This window comes from Cetorhinus maximus, chromosome 19 (assembly GCF_964194155.1).
Source record: "Cetorhinus maximus chromosome 19, sCetMax3.hap1.1, whole genome shotgun sequence".
NCBI classification, from domain to species: domain Eukaryota; kingdom Metazoa; phylum Chordata; class Chondrichthyes; order Lamniformes; family Cetorhinidae; genus Cetorhinus; species Cetorhinus maximus.
In genome coordinates, this window is record NC_135897.1 from 79,285,655 (window position 1) to 79,304,567 (window position 18,913).

At 44.8% G+C, this 18,913-nt stretch overlaps 1 protein-coding gene across 1 annotated transcript in view; it reads right to left on the minus strand.

The window, feature by feature from the left end:
• Nucleotides 1–1,002: 1,002 nt before the first annotated feature.
• Nucleotides 1,003–18,913, minus strand: part of LOC144694093 (phospholipid scramblase 1-like) — a 35,776-nt gene continuing 17,865 nt past the window's right edge. The window contains exons 5-8 of the mRNA XM_078564452.1: nt 15,033–15,194; nt 7,751–7,912; nt 1,306–1,384; nt 1,003–1,184 (exon numbers count right to left, since the gene is read on the minus strand). Coding sequence (XP_078420578.1) covers nt 1,352–1,384; nt 7,751–7,912; nt 15,033–15,194 — 357 coding nt within the window. The 3' untranslated portion in view covers nt 1,003–1,184; nt 1,306–1,351. The remainder of the gene's footprint in view (nt 1,185–1,305; nt 1,385–7,750; nt 7,913–15,032; nt 15,195–18,913) is intronic.

Here is an 18,913-nt window from a genome sequence, read left to right on the forward strand (position 1 = left end):
CCTGCAACCCTTTCATGGACCTTCCCTTGTGTTCTTTCTGACCCCTCCTTTCCATGCCTCTCTACTTGTTTGAAAACTGTTGCATCTCTAACTACTTCCAGTTCAAATGAAAGGTGATCAACCTTAAACATTGGGCAGAATTTTGCTGTCAGTGAGCAGGGGGCGGGGCCCGCTCGCTGACGCGTAAAATGATGTGGGGAACCCCCGATGTCGTCCCGGCCCATTTAAATTTTCAGGAAGGCGGGGGCGTAGCAAAATAAGCTGCGGGCCGGCCGACCTGTCAATGACCAATTGAGGCCATTGACAGGATCAATTAAATAATTAAAGGCCAGGAGCCCTGGCGGACAATAGATAAAACATGAAACCTCATCCACCGGCAGGATGAGGTTTCATGCAGGGTTTTAAACATTTTAATAAAGTTATTATGTAAATTATGAACATGTCCCATCTCATGTGACATTGTCACATGATGGGGGCATGTTAGGGATTTTTTTTCTATTTTTAATATTTTTAACAGTGTCGGCGCTCTCCCTGAGGCTGCACTTAGCCTCAGGGAGATGTGCGCTCTTTAGTACGCATGTGCAAAAGAGCGCACTCTCGCTTTTGGGGAATCCCACCCCCCCCCCCCCCCCCCCCACCGCCTGCACAGGGAGCGCATAGTGCTTCCCGCCGGACGTCACGCTGGGTAGGCCTTAATTGGCCCGCCCACTTAAAATGGAGGCGGGGCCCGCTTCTCCGGCGGGATTGGCTCCCCACCCGCCGGAGATTGGGTTAGGCCCATCCGCCAGGCAGGCAGAAAATTCTGCCCATTAACTCTGTTTCTCTCTCCACAGTTGTTGTGTGGTGCATTGAGGGATTCCAGCATTTTCTGATTTTTATTTAAGAATGTACACACTTGTATTCCATGGTGTAGTTTCAAGGTCTATTGCTTGTGAGCTTTAAAGGAAAATTGTTTCCCCCACTCCAGCACCACCCCTTCCCCCACCACCGTACTGGATTTCTCTCTTCCCTGAGAGCCTCCTTCTCCCCACACACTCAACATGGTCATACTTCACCTTACTAGACGTCAAAGTCAAAAATTTTCAATGAGAAAGGACATTGTAAGTAATGTCCTCTGGGAATGGCAGATCCATCAGTAATGGGGAAAAAATAGTTTTGAAATAGCTTCTCGATGTACTTGATCCCTGTAAATTTAATTATAAAAGCAACAGAGTTATTGTTTGAAATTGTAACACAGTTACAGTGAATGAATGCTGATAAATTTGTGCGCAGGGAAAAGAGGGGATTTTTCATCTGTTTACTTACTCAGGCTGTATTTTTTTCTATCTGCCACACTCCAATCATCCGCTTCTTATCGTGGTCTGGTTTCATAGTACATATAATCCTGCAAAAGGACAGTTTCATTCAGCATCCATTTATACAACATTTTCAACTTCGAAAAACATCCAGATGTGCTTTGCAGAAGCATCATCAGTTAAAAACTGACACTGAGTTTCGAAGAAGAAGAGTTCTAAAGGACGAGAAGGAGGCTGAGACTTTGAAGATGTTCCGGGAGGGAATTCTAGGGACTGAAGGCCAGGTAACTGAAGGCAGAACCGCCAATGGTGGGGCAAAAAGATTTTCGGGGTCCACAGGAGGCCGGAGTTGGCAGAGTTCTCGGGAAGTACTGGAGACTGGAGTGGAGAAGCTCACATAGAGAGAGGGAATGCTGAGGCAATGATGGGTTTTGAAGACAAGGATAAGAATTTTAAATTTGATGCATCAGGGAATGCCAGCTCAGAATTAATGGGTTAGTGAGTTTGTATGGGATAGAATAGTTGGAATAACCAAATTTGGAGGTGGTGAATGCACCCGTAGATGGGCTGAAAGAAGGGCAGAGCTGGGCTGTATTATGGAGGTGGTCTTTGTAATGAAGAGGATCTGGAATCGGAAGCTCAACTTTGAGTCAAATTAGATGTTGTGTTTGATAACAAGTTCATTTCGGATGTAAATCAAATTACTTTCATTTTGACAATGTTGAATAGGAATCAGAAAAGATGAAAGAACTGTTCAATCATCATTAAATCTAGGATTACAAAATCTATGGGGTGAGTTGCAACATATCATAGAGGAAATCATAAGCAGTGAATGATGATACAGTGCTTTACCAATGACAACCTCGTCTTCTATATATCTCAGCTTTGAAGACACTGACTGTGAAATTCTGCTGTGCAAATATTATCCTATGAAGGCTATGAACACATCTGGATGAAACTTGCTCTCTTGACCCAATTAAAATAAATGGATGAATGTCTCAGTTAAAATAATGGGCAGAAGTATTTACACATTAATTATCCTATGGTGTAATTACAATGTAATTACGTTCTTTGTATTTTCTCTCCAGATTCCTCCTGAGGTTACTGACTCATGCTGAGATATAGTTCCAGGGGTTTTGATAGCTCTCTCCATGGGAGGATTTTCCATTGCGGAGGCTAAGGCTGGGATTTTCCGTGCCTGCTGGCGTTGGGCATTTTCAGCAGCGTGAGCAGACAATATGGCGTGATTGGTTTCACGACGGCTTGAAACCAGTTCGCAACCGCCCACTCAGCCCGCTGATGGCAGGCTGTGTTTCCTGCCTTTGGACATCAAGAACCTCATTGTAATACATCAGCATATCATTATTAGGCCAGCCCGCCAGACTCATTCCCCCCGTCCCGCTGGGACGTCCGCCCACGTCGGCGGGAAAGCACGCCGATGTGTTTCACAACAGCATATAAACGGCGTGCACTTGGTGAGTTGCACTTTGAGGGGAAGTCTGAGGTGAGTACAGAGCAATGATGTGCAGCGCTCACCAGGATTGCCTGTTGCACTTCAAGATTGAGGAGCGTTGGGGGGTGGTCAGGGGTATCCCTGCCGCTGAGGTGACTTGTTGGGGGAGGAAGGGCAGCCCTGCCATTGAATATAGTGCACAAGCATTTGGTGTGGCATAGGGTGGGTGAAGGAAGCAGCCATGCAGTAAGGCAACCTTGCATAAAGTGACTATTCCTCTGCAGCTGAGACAGTTCAGGCACAGCCGCATTGATATGATTGGAGTTGGGCTTCTAGCTTATCTGCCCGCTCAAGCAATGCAGAGGCATCAAAGTGCCACCAAGTGCTCCAGAGCTTTTCACCTCTTGGACACACAATGCAAAGTTATGAGCGTTTTAGTGGATTGCAGAACAGTTGGACGACTGCACACGTTGTTCAATCTCCTTCCTAAAGCTGGCTATAGAGCAGTCACTGGTGGAGGCGCTCACAGCCCCCTGCAATGTCATCATCCCAGTTTGGACCAGTCTCCCCGATGGTTCAAGCTTGGTGAGGGCCTTGATTTCAGGCATTCCTCCACTGGTCTGCGACCTCTCCCTCTTGTTTGCTAGCTTGTCCTGCATGAATAAAAATCGAGAGAGTGTAAGCAGGATGCCAGCTAGATCAGATGATAAGTATGCCTGGCCTGTGTGGGTGGTGAGTGGTCCCATGGACAGGATGAGGACAATGATGGTGAGTGTGAGAGAGTAAATGGTGATGACCCTTGAACCGGCAGTGAGTGAGGGTCCTGTGGATGTGTGATGGGTTTGTGAGTGTGTGAGTTGAGAGTGATGAGAAGAGTGACTTACCCTGGTGGAATGGAGGACATCATTCGTCCTCTTGTGGCACTGGATCCTCTTTTGAAGGGCATTGGCACTGACCACCACTGCCACTGACCACCACTACCACAGTCTCCCAGGACTGGTTGGTGACGCCAGTGCCCATCCTGCGGGGGCAGAGGACATCGTGGCAGGACTCCACGAATCCAAAAGTTGTTCCAGTGATGCGTCACTAAACCTGGGGGCTGCAGCCTTCTTGCCTTTCATGGACATCTTCCCTGCAGCAGTCGTGGGCTGAAAGCACTGGGATGTGGTACGTGCGGCAGCCCTTCAAATATGGCGCCCGGCATGATGAAGTGGTGAGGTGATGGCACGGCAGGCGAATGAGAGCCCGTCTGCCATGGAAACGGCGCGTTTCCTAGGAATGCATAAATAACGTGGCGTGTTGGTGATGATACAGTGTGAAAACCAGCCATCGCGGCCAGCGGGTAAAACGTCGTTATACCCGCCCACTACTGCACTTAGTGAAAACCTGGGATGATTCCGCCCTAAGCCTGGTGGCAGAAGCGAATGTTGGAGTGACTTCCGCTGGAGAAGGGGCCGGTTGAACACACGAGATCCCGCGCTGCTCAGCTCATTAATTACGGCAGCCCTGAGAAGCATGTTGAATCTCGCAGTGAGGTGGGCAGGAAATGGCCTATCCAGCCATTACCTCGGTGGCTACCACATCTGAGTGCCATATTTGAACGGCACTCGGGCATCCATTCACTCTTCCACTCTACCCCTTGACTACCCTCCCCCCGCACCCCCCCTCCACACCCAGTCTGACCCCCTCCCCTGTGTCCAGCCTTGGTGCAGCGTGTGTGACAGGAGGCTGATATCTCTCAGTGACTGTATGAAAGGAAGGCGAAAGCAGCATCCACTGACCCGAGAGTCCAAGAAGAAGTCTACCTCGCCAGGCGCCTGCCGCTCGTATACAGTCGCAAAACAGAACGTTCCAAATTCCCGCTAAATTTGGAGGGGGACAAGATTCCAGTGTGTTGGCTTTTAATGACCACTCATGAGATGCAGATGGGGTTCCCAACATAGATCAGTGGGACCATAAGACCATAAGACATAGGAGCAGAAATTAGGCCAATCGGCTCATCGAGTCTGCTCCGCCATTCAATCATGGCTGATAAGTTTCTCAACCCCATTCTCCCGCCTTCTCCCCATAACCTTTGATCCCCTTACCAATCTAGAACCTATCTATCTTGGTCTTAAATACACTCAATGACCTGGCCTCCACAGCCTTCTGTGGCAATGAATTCCATAGATTCACCACTCTCTGGCTAAAGAAGTTTCTCCTCATCTCTGTTCTAAAAGGTCTTCCCTTTACTCTGAGGCTGTGCCCTCGGGTCCTAGTCTCTCCTACCAATGGAAACATCTTCCCCATGTCCACTCTATCCAGGACACTCGACCTGCCTTTAACTCGCTATGAAATCTAGGAGAGCAAGATTCCAAACTAATTTCCCAACTTGGGGAAACTGAATTTTGGCCTCCCGCCAAATCTTGCTCCCCTGCCCGCCACGATTCCCACTGCTTATGCGGGCAGAAAATTCCGCCCATATGTCACTCTAAACAGTGACTGGTGGAAGGCTATTCGACCATGGGGGAGGACTTTCCATTTTGGGTCAGGACTCCAGGGTCAGGGGGTGCTCCCAACCCTGCCCCGTGTGGGAGGCAGGCACCTGAAAGTAATTTTGCCTGAATTGGAAAATTCCAGTCAGCCTCTGATAATTGGCCTTTCTTGATCTTTAAATTGTGTGAACATGCGACCTGCTGTCTGCAGGCACACTGTTCTGCTCCCGAACCAGTCTCCAGAAAAATGGTTCGGGGGTGGGTGGGGGGTAGAATGGTACTGGCAAGCCCAGTACACTGGTCAGTGGCGTGAAATTATGTGCCCACCCGTCCCCATACTGGGGCAAAAGTCCCGCCCAGCGTGTCCCAGTTGAGCTTGATTCTATCCTCCCTCACCCTGTTCTCAGTAAGGACCACTGGAAACTGTTCGTAAGCAGGAGATTCCAACTGGCACTTGCCTCTTTCCCCTAACCCTGGGATGTGAAGGTCATATGGAGGTATTACTGTTGATGATAATTCTTAGGAATTGATTTTTTAAAAATGTTGAAACTGATGCTTTCTCTTTAACCTTAATTGTGTAATGAAAATCGCTTCTCTGATGGTTATCCTTTATTTAATAAAAACAAAAAGCTAAAAGCTACTGCGGATGCTGGAAATCCAAAACAAAAACAGAATTACCTGGAAAAACTCAGCAGGTCTGGCAGCATCGGTGGAGAAGAAATCAGTCAACGTTTCGAGTCTTCATGACCCTTCGGCAGAACTGAAGCATAGTTAGGAGAAAGGTGAAATATAAGCTGGTTTAAGGTGGGGGGGGCGGGGGGAGAGAGAGAAGTTGAGGGTGTGGTGATTGTGGAGATAAGCAAGCAGTGATAGGAGCAGATAATCTTTATTTAATGTTCTTTATTCTTTCACGAAATGTGGGCATCACTGGCAAAGTCAGCATTTGTTTCTCATTCCTAATTGCCCTTGAACTGACCATTTCAGAGGGCAGTTAAGAGTCAATCACATTGCTGTGTGTCTGGAGTCACATGTAGGCCAGACCAGGTAAAGACAACAGATTTACTTTCACAGAATCACACAGAATCACACAGTGCAGAAGAGGCCCTTCGGCCCATCGAGTCTGCACCAACACGTGAGAAACACCTGACCTACCTACCGAATCTCCTAAAGGATAATGGTGAATTGGATGGATTTTGACGACAATAGTTTCATAGCCACCATTACTAAGACTAGCTTTATATTCCAGATTTATTCATTGAAATTAAATTCCACCAGCTACCATGGTGGGACTTGAACCCATGTCCCTGGAGCATTAGCCTACACCTCTGGATTACGAATCCAGTTACACCACTGTCCCCCTCTAATGTACAAGAAGATAGTTAAATATTTTCCTAGCCTGATCACCAAAGATGGGACCCTGCTTTTATCCCAAGGTGGGAATGGGCAGGTAGGGGCGGAAGCAGGTGGTAAACTATCCACGGCTTCTCTTGCCATGAGGTTGACCTGGTGGGAAAGCCAAAATGGCAGCCCCATGGTTAAAATAGCAACCAGGCCACAATTATACCCTTGAAGTTTGACCTTTCCATGAGGTACCTCTATGGCTCCTGTCAGGTGTGCTTTCCACCAACTCAGATTGGGTTAAAACAGGCGGCTATGATACACCAGTGGGCAAGTTCCCTGAGCAATTTTAACTGCCTGACACCCTGGTGACAACCAAAGCAGGCACTGTTAAAATCTCCCCTAGAGAAATTCATGGCAGAATGCTATTCACCCTTTCTTGTCAATGTTGCATCCAGGTCTCTCTCAGGAGCTGCTTTATTGTATCCACTTTTCCTTCTTTCCCCCCAGGCTAACCCCATTCTCTTGCTTTCTCCTCAAAGGCTTTTGTATTCTTCTTCTTCAAGTAATATTCCTGTATCTTTCTTTAATGCTGCAACCAATTTAACAATGATCGCCACTTGTGGTAAAGCATTCCACATTCTGATTTTGCATGACAAAGATTCCTTTAACTTCTTTTATTTACCCACTACTAATTTTCAATTCGTAGTTTTGTATGTGGAAGGTCTTGTGGCAGTGTTCCCTATTTCTGGGCCAGAAGCTCTGGGTTCACATCCCACTTCAGGACTTGATGGCCACGGAAGGTGTGTTTGTAATGTAGCCAAACAGATTGACTATCAGCCTGTGAATCCTTCCAATGTAGCAGGTGGTAAGCGTGGGAGGGTTTCCTGGTTACCACACTGCAGAGGGCAATGACAAACCACTGCACTGCTTTGCCAAGCATAATCATGGACTGGGTTGACAAAAACCCCTAAAGGCATGATACCTGGTGGAGGAGTCCTGTACATACCAATGGAAGTAACCCTTCAATTCCTAAAATAATATTTTGAACACTTTTACTAAATTTTCTCTCAACTTTCTTAGTTTGAGAAGATACTAGTGACTCATCTTTCTTTGTAATTCAGACCCTCTCAGCTCTGTTAACAAGCTGATAAGTCAACCACATGTTTCACTAAAATCTTTATACTTACAATTAAAAAGCAGGCGCCCATCAGGGTGGCTTTAATCCTGACATCCAACGTCATTGGAAATTTGACCTCAAAGTTATCTACATCTGTGAGAACTTCAGTAATTAATCCACTCCAGTTCTTTGCTATATTTCCAATTGTTTTAGATGCATCAAGGTTTTTAATCTGTAATGAAATAGTAAAAATTGTAACCATGCAAGACCTCCATCAATGGTATTCGACGCTACTCCAGGGCAGGATTTTCGGGCGGACGCGATGGGAAAGCCTGGGAACGGCTGGGAAATGGTCTGCGATTCGTCCCCAACCCAACCGTGATTTCACGCCGGCTGGTTAATTACCGGCCCAGCCAGCCAGCATGAAACCTCTGCTGAAAGGCTCAACGCTGCCGGGGTGGGGGTGGGAGGAGAGCGAGCGCTGAAGTCTCTGCATGTGCGGCAGAGCACACAATGAAAGCGCCCTGAAGGCAGAGAGCTGCCTCAGGGAGCTGAAGAATTTTATAGTCAAAAACAAAGATTTGAAAAATCTGGCAGAAATGTCCCCACGTAGGACTCACTCACATGGACATATACATAATGGGCAGAAAATTCCCCCCGTCGGGAGGGCTGTGCGGGAGCGGGCACGAATCTGATCGGCGCCCCCGATCGGGGCTGCGCCGCCATTTTACGTTGGCCTGCCCATCGTAACGCTCGCCCGGAAGCGCTGAGCACTCCCTGTGCGGGATGGGGGGTGGGGGGGTGGAATTCCCTGAGTCAGGGCCTGCACTCTTTCGGGCACGCGTGCGAAAGAGCGCAGAGATCCCCCTGAGGCACGGAGGTGCCTCAGGAAGATTTGTTTAAGTTTTAAACATCCAAATAAAGAAATTTGAAACTTTAAAAACTTTTAGACAGTGGCACATGAGCTGGGACATGTCAATGAATTTTTAAAAAATACTTTATTGAATTTTTAAACATTTCATGAAACCTCATCCTGCCCATGGACGAGGTTCCTTGAAAAACGCGAAGGCCGCCTGGGCTCTTCGCCTGCCCGTCAACTTTAAGGCTGGACGGGCAGCTCATTTAATTATTGCAATTAGTTTTTAACAGGCCTTAATAGGCCTTTGACAGTTCGGTGGACGCACAGCTGACTCAGCTGCATGCCCGCCAAACTGAAAATCCAAATGGTGCGCGGTGACATCAGGACGCCCGCCCGATGTCACCGCGCGTCATTTTACGTGTCAGCGAGCGGGCCCCACCCTTGCTCGCCGACCCAAAAATTCTACCCAAAAAAAATTATATCAAAACATTTTTTAAAATTAATGCCGGAAGCCTCATCCCGCCTGTGGATGAGGTTTCCTCAAAACTCCAAAGGCTGCCTGACTGGTTCGCCCGCCCGCCAACCGTAAGGTTGGATGGGCAGCAAAAAAATCTCTCTTAATTAATACTTTAATGGCCTTAATAGGCCTCTTAATTGTCGGCGAGTGCACTGCTGACCCGCTGACTGAAATATTGCGTGAGTGCATGATGACATCAGGACACTTGCCCGACATTATTGCAATCCCTTGTTATTTTACGCCTGGTCAGGTCTGGCATGCGCCCGCTCACAGGATGTAAAATTCTGCCCCAGGTTGAAAAGAAAGAACTCGTATTTATCTAGCACCTTTTATTTCTTCAGGATGCCCCAAAATGCTTCACGGCCAACTAAATACTCTTGAAGTATAATCACTGTTGTGATGTCTGCAGTTGCAGAAGGCAACCTGCACATAGCTAGATCCCATAAAGAGTAATTAGATAATTGCCCAGTTCATTTGATTGAGGGAAACGAGCTTATGGCTTTATGGTAACATTGCATCACTGAATCTGAAGGTACAGAATCCAAACTCCACTCCTGACAGTCCTGGTGAGTAGAGACTGGAATATGCTAAGTAATGTGTTTATATTCGGAGGGGTATTCATGCCCAGATAGTGTCCAGTGGCTCAGTGGTTTACCCGTCCTTTAACTAGAAGGCACAGTGTTTAAGCTCTACCCTAGACAGCCTCACTGAGTCATTGGAGGTAGAAGGCTGAATTTCGGGTTGACGTCCAGTGGAGGACACTTGTACCCAATAGGAGAAGCTGCTCCGTCCTCTCTCCCACCCTTCACCATGGGTGGTTGCAGCTTTTTACCCTTGGTTGCACCCACCTAGTAGAAGATACCACGATGATAAAATCCCTGAGGAAAGCAACATGAAACCATCTCAACTCCTCTCCCTTGGTAAGTGAGCCAAGAACCTCATGACCTTAGTTAGGACATGCCTGAGTGCAGGGCTATTTAAGGTAATTGGCAAAAGAAAACCTGAGGTGAGATGAAGAGAAATGTTGTTGCCTAGTGAACTATCTGGAATGCACTTCCTGAAAGACTGGTGAGCGCATGTTTAGTGGCAACTTTCAAAAAAGAATGAGATAAATATTTGAAAAGGAAATATTTTCAGGGCTATGGGAAAGAGCAGGAGCGTGGGACCCATATAGCCATTTCAAAAAACTGACAATGGGCCCAATTACCTCCTTCTGTGCTGCATGATTCAATTCAATGGTTTGGGTTTCACAGTTGCAATGATGGCAAAATTATCAGCATTCACTACCATTACACTGTGAACCTGACTGCAAACTCTGGCACCTACACAGCACAATTACACACAGGAACCCAGAAGTTGTTGTCAATGACTCTCTGCACCTCACAGGATGGCACTTCTGAAATCACTTGAACTGACATGAACTCCCACTTTTATACAATTAGACTCACTATAAAAAGCCTAAAAAATATTACGTCTTGTTGGATGAAGGTTTTTAACAGCGTAACGAGTTCATAAATATTGCTGAACAACCTCTCTGCTCCTGAAACAGTCATTTTCTATTTGTGGAATATCAAATTTCTCCAATATGATAAAAGCAATTTCCATAGACATTGTAAATAATAATTTAAAAAAAAACTTTTCGAAGCTGTTTGTGATATTTCAGCTTCAACCTTAATCCCATGTGTATGTCCCAATCTTTATTTTGCTGACCATAAAACGATTAAACAGCGCAAAATAATCAGTACTTTTTACTTCCTTGTTTGCTGTCTGTGAGAATTCTTCATTATGATTAGCTGCTTATCTTGCTTGATGATGCATTACTTTCGCTGGATGCCAGCTAACCCCTTGAGCTGACGTCAGACTGAAAGTAACATCGGGAAAGGTGCAATCCACGCCACAGAGATTGCTAAACCTTTGTGGGCAGCTTTCTTCAAGGTCAGATGTGAGCACGGTTCACCGTTGATGACAAAATCTGGGTATATGTACCAATGACAGCACTGCAGATGATGGAATCTATCTTTGTGATGTTAGCAAGTGTTTTTCAGGTCACTGAAGAACTCTCCTGCTCTTTCCTGTGTAATACCATTGGATCTTTAATGTCTACCTGAGAGAGCAGATAGGACCTCTGTTCAACATCTCATCCAAAAGTCAAAACCTCCAACAGTGCAGCATTGAGTACTTCAGTATAATGCCAGGATTATATGTTTCAGTCTCTGGGGTGAAGCTAGAATGCAAGTCATTTAAGCTCGAAAATGAGAGCTGATGAGAATAACTATTCAATGTTCTTGAAAGGAAGGTGTGTCAGGACTAAAATATACCACGTTTCCCCATTTTGCAGCCAGTAACAATAATAAACAATTTAGCTGCAGCAACATAGCATAGCAACTCACCATTTGCTCTGAATCCAACCACCCCACCGCCAACCCCAACCCCACCACCACCACCCCCCCAACCCCGCCCTGCCAACCCCCACCCCCCACTAGGCCTTGATTATCTCAAGGCATTATGTTGGCACCTTCAGTCCCCATCACCCCTCACTCTATTTCACAGGGATATCAGGAGAAATTTAAAGTAATTTAAGCCTAGAAATTATCAGTGGAGCTATTAGCCCAAAATAACAACAGAAAGTGCTGGGAAAACTCAGCAGGTCTGGCAGCATCTGTGGAGAGAGAAACAGAGTTAACTTTTCGAGTCCAATGTACAATATCCAATATTGAGTCCCTGACAATCCTTGAGTAAAAACAGAAAATGCTGGAAATACTCAACAGGTCAGGTGGCATCTGTGGAGATTAACAGGGTTAATGTTTCAGGTAGCTGACCTTTCTGTTTTTATTCCAGAATTCCAGCATCTGCAGTATTTTGCTCCTGACATTCCTTTATTTGCTTTTTAATGTAAGCCGCATCTGTTTAGGTGGGTTTATCACTCATTTAAACAATACACGGAAGAATGTTTTGCATTAAACATGGCCAACAATAATTTCTAAGTTCTACAACCTTAGTTCCTTAATTATTTTGCCTGTGGTTCATTGAATGGATAGATACTGATCCACATTTCTTGTTCTAGAGGGAGAGTCATATGACCATGAATTTGGATATTTGGTAATGCATGACTTGAGAAACATAATGGCTGTGTTGCAATGACGCCTGACGTGGTTTTATGTTACAACATATCCAGTTGGGTATGAGGGGTTTGTCAATATGAATACAGCAATTCGTAAACTAAACCTTTACAGAAACTAAAGATTTTACTTAGCATGGGTAAAGGGAGTGACTACTGTAATAGCTATGTAATGCCTGCAGCACAATCTATTGCAAAACCGGACACAGATTCTTCTGTCAAGTCATGAAGCATCTCTTTTTAGAAGACATTGCCCTTGAGTATTGAGAGCAGTCATTTAGGGTTATGTTGATCTTCAGTGATATCTTAAGACAAGAGGCACCAAACCAGCAGACTGTTTTATACCTTAATTAATACTCTTGTCCATCACCATCAATGATTTACCTCTCTAATTATTAAAACAGATAAAATGGTGGTAGCGCATGTGGGTCCTATTCAAGCTGAGGTAGACTTGGGACCTACTTCCTTGCGCTCCCGCTGAGAGGGAAGTAAGGCAATGGCAAACCACCACTGACAAAAATGGCCAAGAAAAATGGCCTAGGGTGAAGCATCAGCAGACAATGAGCCAAGGACCTGGCTTTGGACAGAGTACACATGGAATGGAATGTAATTTATGTGAATAATATGTTAATAGAATGAGTGGGCATGGTTGAAACTTCAAATATGTTAGTTTGTAGCCACTTCTAGATAATTTAGGAATCCAGGTGTGGCTAACTGCATTGCTGATTGGCAAATAAAAGATGAGTAATAGATGCACTTTGTGCAGGTGATCTCAATACTCATATTTGCATGGTGTATTCATGTACACCTACCTGTGCTGTATGAGCCTATGTAAAGTGTTTGCTACTAAAATTAATGCATGTTGCTAGAACAGTCGGCGAAAGTGGCTGCTCAGCAATTTTTACTGGACAACACTGGCTTGAAGGAGAAAAGGTGTGCAGACTTTAGTTTTAATGACTTTATGCATAGGGTGGTGAATGTGCAGAATAGACTATCCAGGGAGGCAGATATTGTGGAAAAATTGAAAAGACAATTGGATAGATATTATAGGAGTGTCTGGTTGTGAGGTATGCGTTCTTGAGCACAGACAGATGGATTAGTGGTCCTGAACTTTCCTATATTCGTAAAGGATTTAAAAAAAAAACATTTTATAGCTGTTTCTCTTTCTATTTGTTTCTAGCCGAGAGGGTGATTGGAAACGCTGTTTCTAGGTTCCCAACGGTGGTGCGTAGCTAGCAGGGGCTGTAGAAGAGAAGCCCTGGATTTACTCTTGATATTTTTCTTCCTTTCTTTCGCATGCATATAATACCAGGACTGAAATTAAAAGGTCAATCTGAATCACTACTTTGAAACTAAATTTCGATGGTACGACAAGGATGCAGAGGTTGGGCAGGTGGGCATGGGAAGCTGGAGGGTTGCAATTTACACCTGTTCTCTTAAGCAGGCAGTGAGGGCACCTGCCCAAGAATAGCAGGTCTCATTATATTCTGCTTATGTTGGATCATGATCCAGCCACATAGCTGCTAACTCCAGGGGGTCCTCTCAGTCACCAACTTTGTGCTTGAAAATGGTGGGAAGCTGTGGCATTATTTAAAGTGCTGGTCGTTCCCGTTGCTTGTTTTCTGGCCTATTATCTCACTTCTCTTTGTGGGACCTTGCAGTATGCAGATTACCTGCACTGCTTCCTGATATTACAACAATGATTACAGCTCAAAACTATTTTACTGGCTGTAAAGTGCTTTTGGGCATTCTGCAACCAAAAAAATTCAAGGGCAGGATTTTGACCTCGGTGTGCCTGACCCCGCTCGAGCGTGAAATAGCACGCGAGGATATCGGGCGAGCGTCCTCGCGTCATCATCGCCCAATCGCGCGTTATTTTGGTCGGCGGGCAAGCGCGAGAGTTGGCAGCACGCCCGCTGGCAATTAAGAGGCTTTACTAAGACCATTAAAGTAGCAATTGACGGCGATTTTTCACTGCCCGTTGGCCGGCGGGAGATTCAGCCAGACGTTCTTTGCATTTTTGAGGAAACCTCATCCAAGGCGGAAGAAGTTTCCATGATTGATAAAAAGAAAGATTTAAATGCCTTGAAGAAAATGAGGGTGTCTCATTCTGATGGGCGGACATTTTCCCTCGATTTTAAATTCTGCTTCAATTGATTTTTAATTTGTCAGCTCGCTGAGGCAGCTGTCTGCCTTCAGGGAGTTTTCCTTCTGCACTCCCCCCACTGGTGACTTCAGCGCTCGCCCTCCTCCTGCCCCCACCCCAGCTGTGCTGAGCCTTTCAGCGTACCTTTCAAAAGGCCAGTTAATTGGCCAGCCAGCTTGAAATCGCAGTCAGTGGTCCATGGCCCGGCCGTTCCCGGGCACCACCGGTTGTGGCCACCCGCCAACTCGAAAATTCTGCGCCAAGTGTTTTCTTTCTTTCAATATTTGTAATTGACAAATAGCATTATTAGAATAAGGTGCAAAATTTGACATCTCTCTTAAAGGTTCAAAAGACACCAACACCTAATAACTAAATGCAATGGGTTCATTCCTGCCATCCATCTAGAGAAGACTCATCTATCATCTGGAGGAATGACTAATAATGCAGTTAGTGAATCTTTTAAGAGAATTGTGTACTGGGAGCCTCCTATTTCATTGACCCAAAGCTTTAATTGCAGCTCCGAAGAAGAGTCATATTGGACTCGAAATGGCTGTTTCTCTCTCTACAGATGCTGCCAGACCTGCTGAGTTTTTCCAGCATATTCTGTCTTTATTTCAGATCTCCCAGCATCTGCAGTATTTTGCTTTTACTTTATTTGTACCAGTTGGACCAATGTAAATAACATACTCCAGGCATCTCATTAAGGGCATACCTTAAAGTTAGTTGCACGGCCACAGCTTGAAACGCAGCATGGACCACGGATCTTCAAAACAGCGTCTTCGCTTTCATCTTGAATAACAAAGTTTGGCAAGCATGGGTGCCATTTTTGGACAATGTATCCTATAGGCTCACCGGGTGGTGCTTGCACTTCCAACTGTGAATGAAAGATTAGAGTAAAGAAAATAAAACAAAGTTATGCAAACAGTAGGATATTAGTACTGGATTTACTATTTCATGGGTGAGTAAGTAGTTTCCAGCTCGAAACAGTGCAGAAAAGATTCACGAGAATGGTTCCAAGGATGGGGAACTTCGGTTATGAAGACAGATTGGAGAAGTTAGGATTGTTTTCCTTACAGGAGAAAAGGCCGAGAGGAGATTTGATAGAGGTATTCAAAATCACGAAGAGTCTAGACAGCGCAGATAGGGAGAAACTGTTCTCATTGGTGAAAGGATCGAGAATGAGAGGGCACCGATTTAAAGTCATTAGTAAAAGAAGCAAAAGTGATATGAGGAGAAACTTTTTCACACAGCGAAGGGTTAGGATCTAGAATGCACTGCCTGAGAATGTGGCGGAAGTAGGTTCAACTGAAGCATTCAAAAGGGAATTAGACTTTTACCTGAAAGGAAGAATGTGCAGGGTTGCCAGGAGAAGGTGAGGTGGGGTCGGGGGGGGTTGCGGTGGTGGGTGGCACTAAGTGAATTGGTCATTTGGAGAGCCGGTGCGGACACGATGGACCAATTGGCCTCCCAGTGCACCATAACAATTCTGTGATTCTGTGAAAACTCCATCACTGAGACTCTATCACAACTGGACACTCACATACCTCTTTGCAAAATAATAATTCTGTTGACAGGAACATAAGTGTTATTCATTTTATGACGTTGAGATTCACAAACACTAGTAGGTTATTATTAGTTTAATGTTCAATTCCTGTTTACATATTTCTGAATAGTGCCGATACTAAGCCCTGTCAAATTGACTTCAGACTTCACCAGCACTATGTAAATTATTCATGTGTAGAATGATGTGAATAATTGTTTACACCGTTTGTGAAAAGAGGAAATAATATGTCACAAGGAACAAGTTCAACTAATTCAATGACATCAGAACCATGAGAATAATGCAGTCTCATAGTAATTCTTCACCATGTCAATGGTCCAGAAATTCCAGGGTTCTTGCTCCATCACCAGGTGTGCAGTGGAGTGGGTTTTCCGTTTACAAGATGTTGACCCTGTCCTAAAATGCAACAATGGATTCAATATCAATATATAGGATGAGCAGCCCATGCTTGTCCTGGTGTACTGGAGGCACCCATCCAAAAAATCAGATGGATGAGGAACAAGCCATTGAAGATTGAACAATGGAAGTTATTATTCCCACATGGACTAAATGGGCAAAATGTGGAAGGTAATTCACTAACAACTGCGCTATTCTTAGCCTTTGGCCCTCCATTCACCAGGCTAGTTCTGCTGCCATCAATTTTCTTAACCATTCCCTCAACATCAATTTTGATGCCCCCTTAACCCCAAAAAAGCTTCACTGTCTCCCATCTCAATCATCTCCCTTGGAAGATCCCCATCTCTCATAAGGTCCAAGGGTGCACAGACTTGAATGTATCTGGTACAAAGTTTTTGTGGTATTTGGGACATCAAATTTTGCGTACAATTAAAAAGGAAATAAACCTCATCAATAGCTTCACATTGACATCTGGGACTGCATAACAGCAATTATTTTTTTTATTGAACTAAGTATATTCCTTTTTGCATCAGTTAGACCTTGTGAGCCTAAAGGGGAAGATTAGCTCAACTAGAGACTTGCGTTAGCAGTAGAATTATATGTTGTATGTCACATGGTAAATTGTCCTTGTGAAGCACCCTCTCAATTACTGTGAACAATGATAAAGGGTATCTACTAGTGTTTATTATTGTAGCTTTCAATATTGAACACTATTTGTCACTAATCTGCTTACATGGCTTAGAATAATATCAATCTCATCATATTATTCCCTTTTCCAATACAATTTTGTGTTATCAACAAACTTAGACATTCTTAACCCTAAACTTTGATCCGCTGCTGGATAGAATTCATCAGGTCAGTCCATAAACAGCCCACAATTTTGGGACAGAATCCAGATCCAATGGCTTAACAACCACCAACCTTTCTCCAACTCCCACCACTCCTATGTCCTCCTAACACAGGGCAGGTCTGGGGGGTTGTCATGCCCAGTAGAGACATGTCCTATTCATAACTTTTAAAACACAAACTGTTATTGGTTTGGAATCTTCCAGAACTAACTTTTCTTTCAAATTGGACACTGATGGGCTGCAAAAGATGGCCGTTGTCGGCTCACCTGACTCTTGGCCTGTGGATTCCAAAAAACAACTGCCACAATGTCTCGAATGGGCAAAAGGACATTCCAGACTAAAGAGGTGAAAATAGCGATATCTTGAAACCAAGACAATGATTGTCTAAAACCCCAGGGTGGATGTTTGCAAAGGCCAAGGTTGTGGCTAATTAACTTAAACCTCATACATTATTTGGAAGAGAGCTGTGAAGGACCACATGGAAAGGTAGCAATTTTAGTCACCCTTAAAAAGATGCTTTTAGTGCAGTCTGCAAAACTACTCAGAACAACTGCAGAAACAGAAGCAGCAGAAAAGGCAACAACAAATATGCCTTGAGACCTGGAGACAAGCAACACTGTGAGGTATCCAAGCCTTTTCCTTTTCAACTCCACCAATACAGAAAACTGACCTCCTGGGTCTACATGTAACCTAAAAATCCATCTCTTTGAGGGGCTCCTTCAACAGTTCCGAGATATGACTCCTGGTGTTTCATCCACCTAGACCACGCTTCAGGAGTGAAATTTTTTCTTCATCGGGTCATTCTTTCTTTCAAGATGAGCCAAACATATGAATTATAAATTATTCTATTTTTTATATAACTTGCAAAATTGCACTATTCTCTCTAACTATATTTTCCGTGTGTGTGTGTGTGTGTATGTGTGTGAGATGTAGCCTTAGGTTTTCAGTGTGAATGTATGAATGAATAATTCTCTTTATCCAAACCCATGAAAGCTTGCTGCTGGTTATTCAAATTGACCTCCACCCAGGCATTAAGAAACACACATGTCTTCCTCTTCCTCTTCAACACACAGTAAGGGAAGGGAACCAAGGTTTCAGTTCTCTCTCATTCCTGCCCATAACTGGATGTTCCCGGGTTATCACTGGAATTCCATGTAGTGAGCCATCGGTAGCCTCAATTAGACCTACGCCATTTGAGAGTTGATGTAAATTTCATGCCAGGATTTGGGAATGCCCCATTAAGAAAAGTGAACAGGAAATCATTGTTGGCAGAAGGCAGACCAATTGTTCTTCAATAGTTGGTTCACCTGCCTCCCTGATTGAAGATGCTTTTAAAATATCTCTTCCTTTTTCAGGCCTTGGTTGCTTTAGAACCATAGAACCATAGAAAAGTTACAGCACGGAAGGAGACCATTCGGCCCATTTTGTCCATGCCAGCTCGAGGACACCCAGATGCCCTTTCTAATCCCACCTTCCTGCACCTGGTCCATAGCCCTGCAGCTTACAGCACTTTAGGTGCAGATCCAGGTACTTTAAAGTTTCTGCCTTTACCATTAACTTGGGCAGCGAATTCCAGACACCCACTACCCTCTGCGTAAAAAAGTTCTTCCTCATGTTCTCCCAAAGTTCTCCCCCTACACCTTCTACCATTTATCTTGAATCTATGCCCCCTGGTTCTAGAATTCTCCATCAAGGGAAACAGTTTTATCCTGTCCACTCTATCTATTCCCCTCATAATTTTGTATACCTCAGTCAAGTCACCTCTCAGCCTTCTTTGTTCTAAGGAAA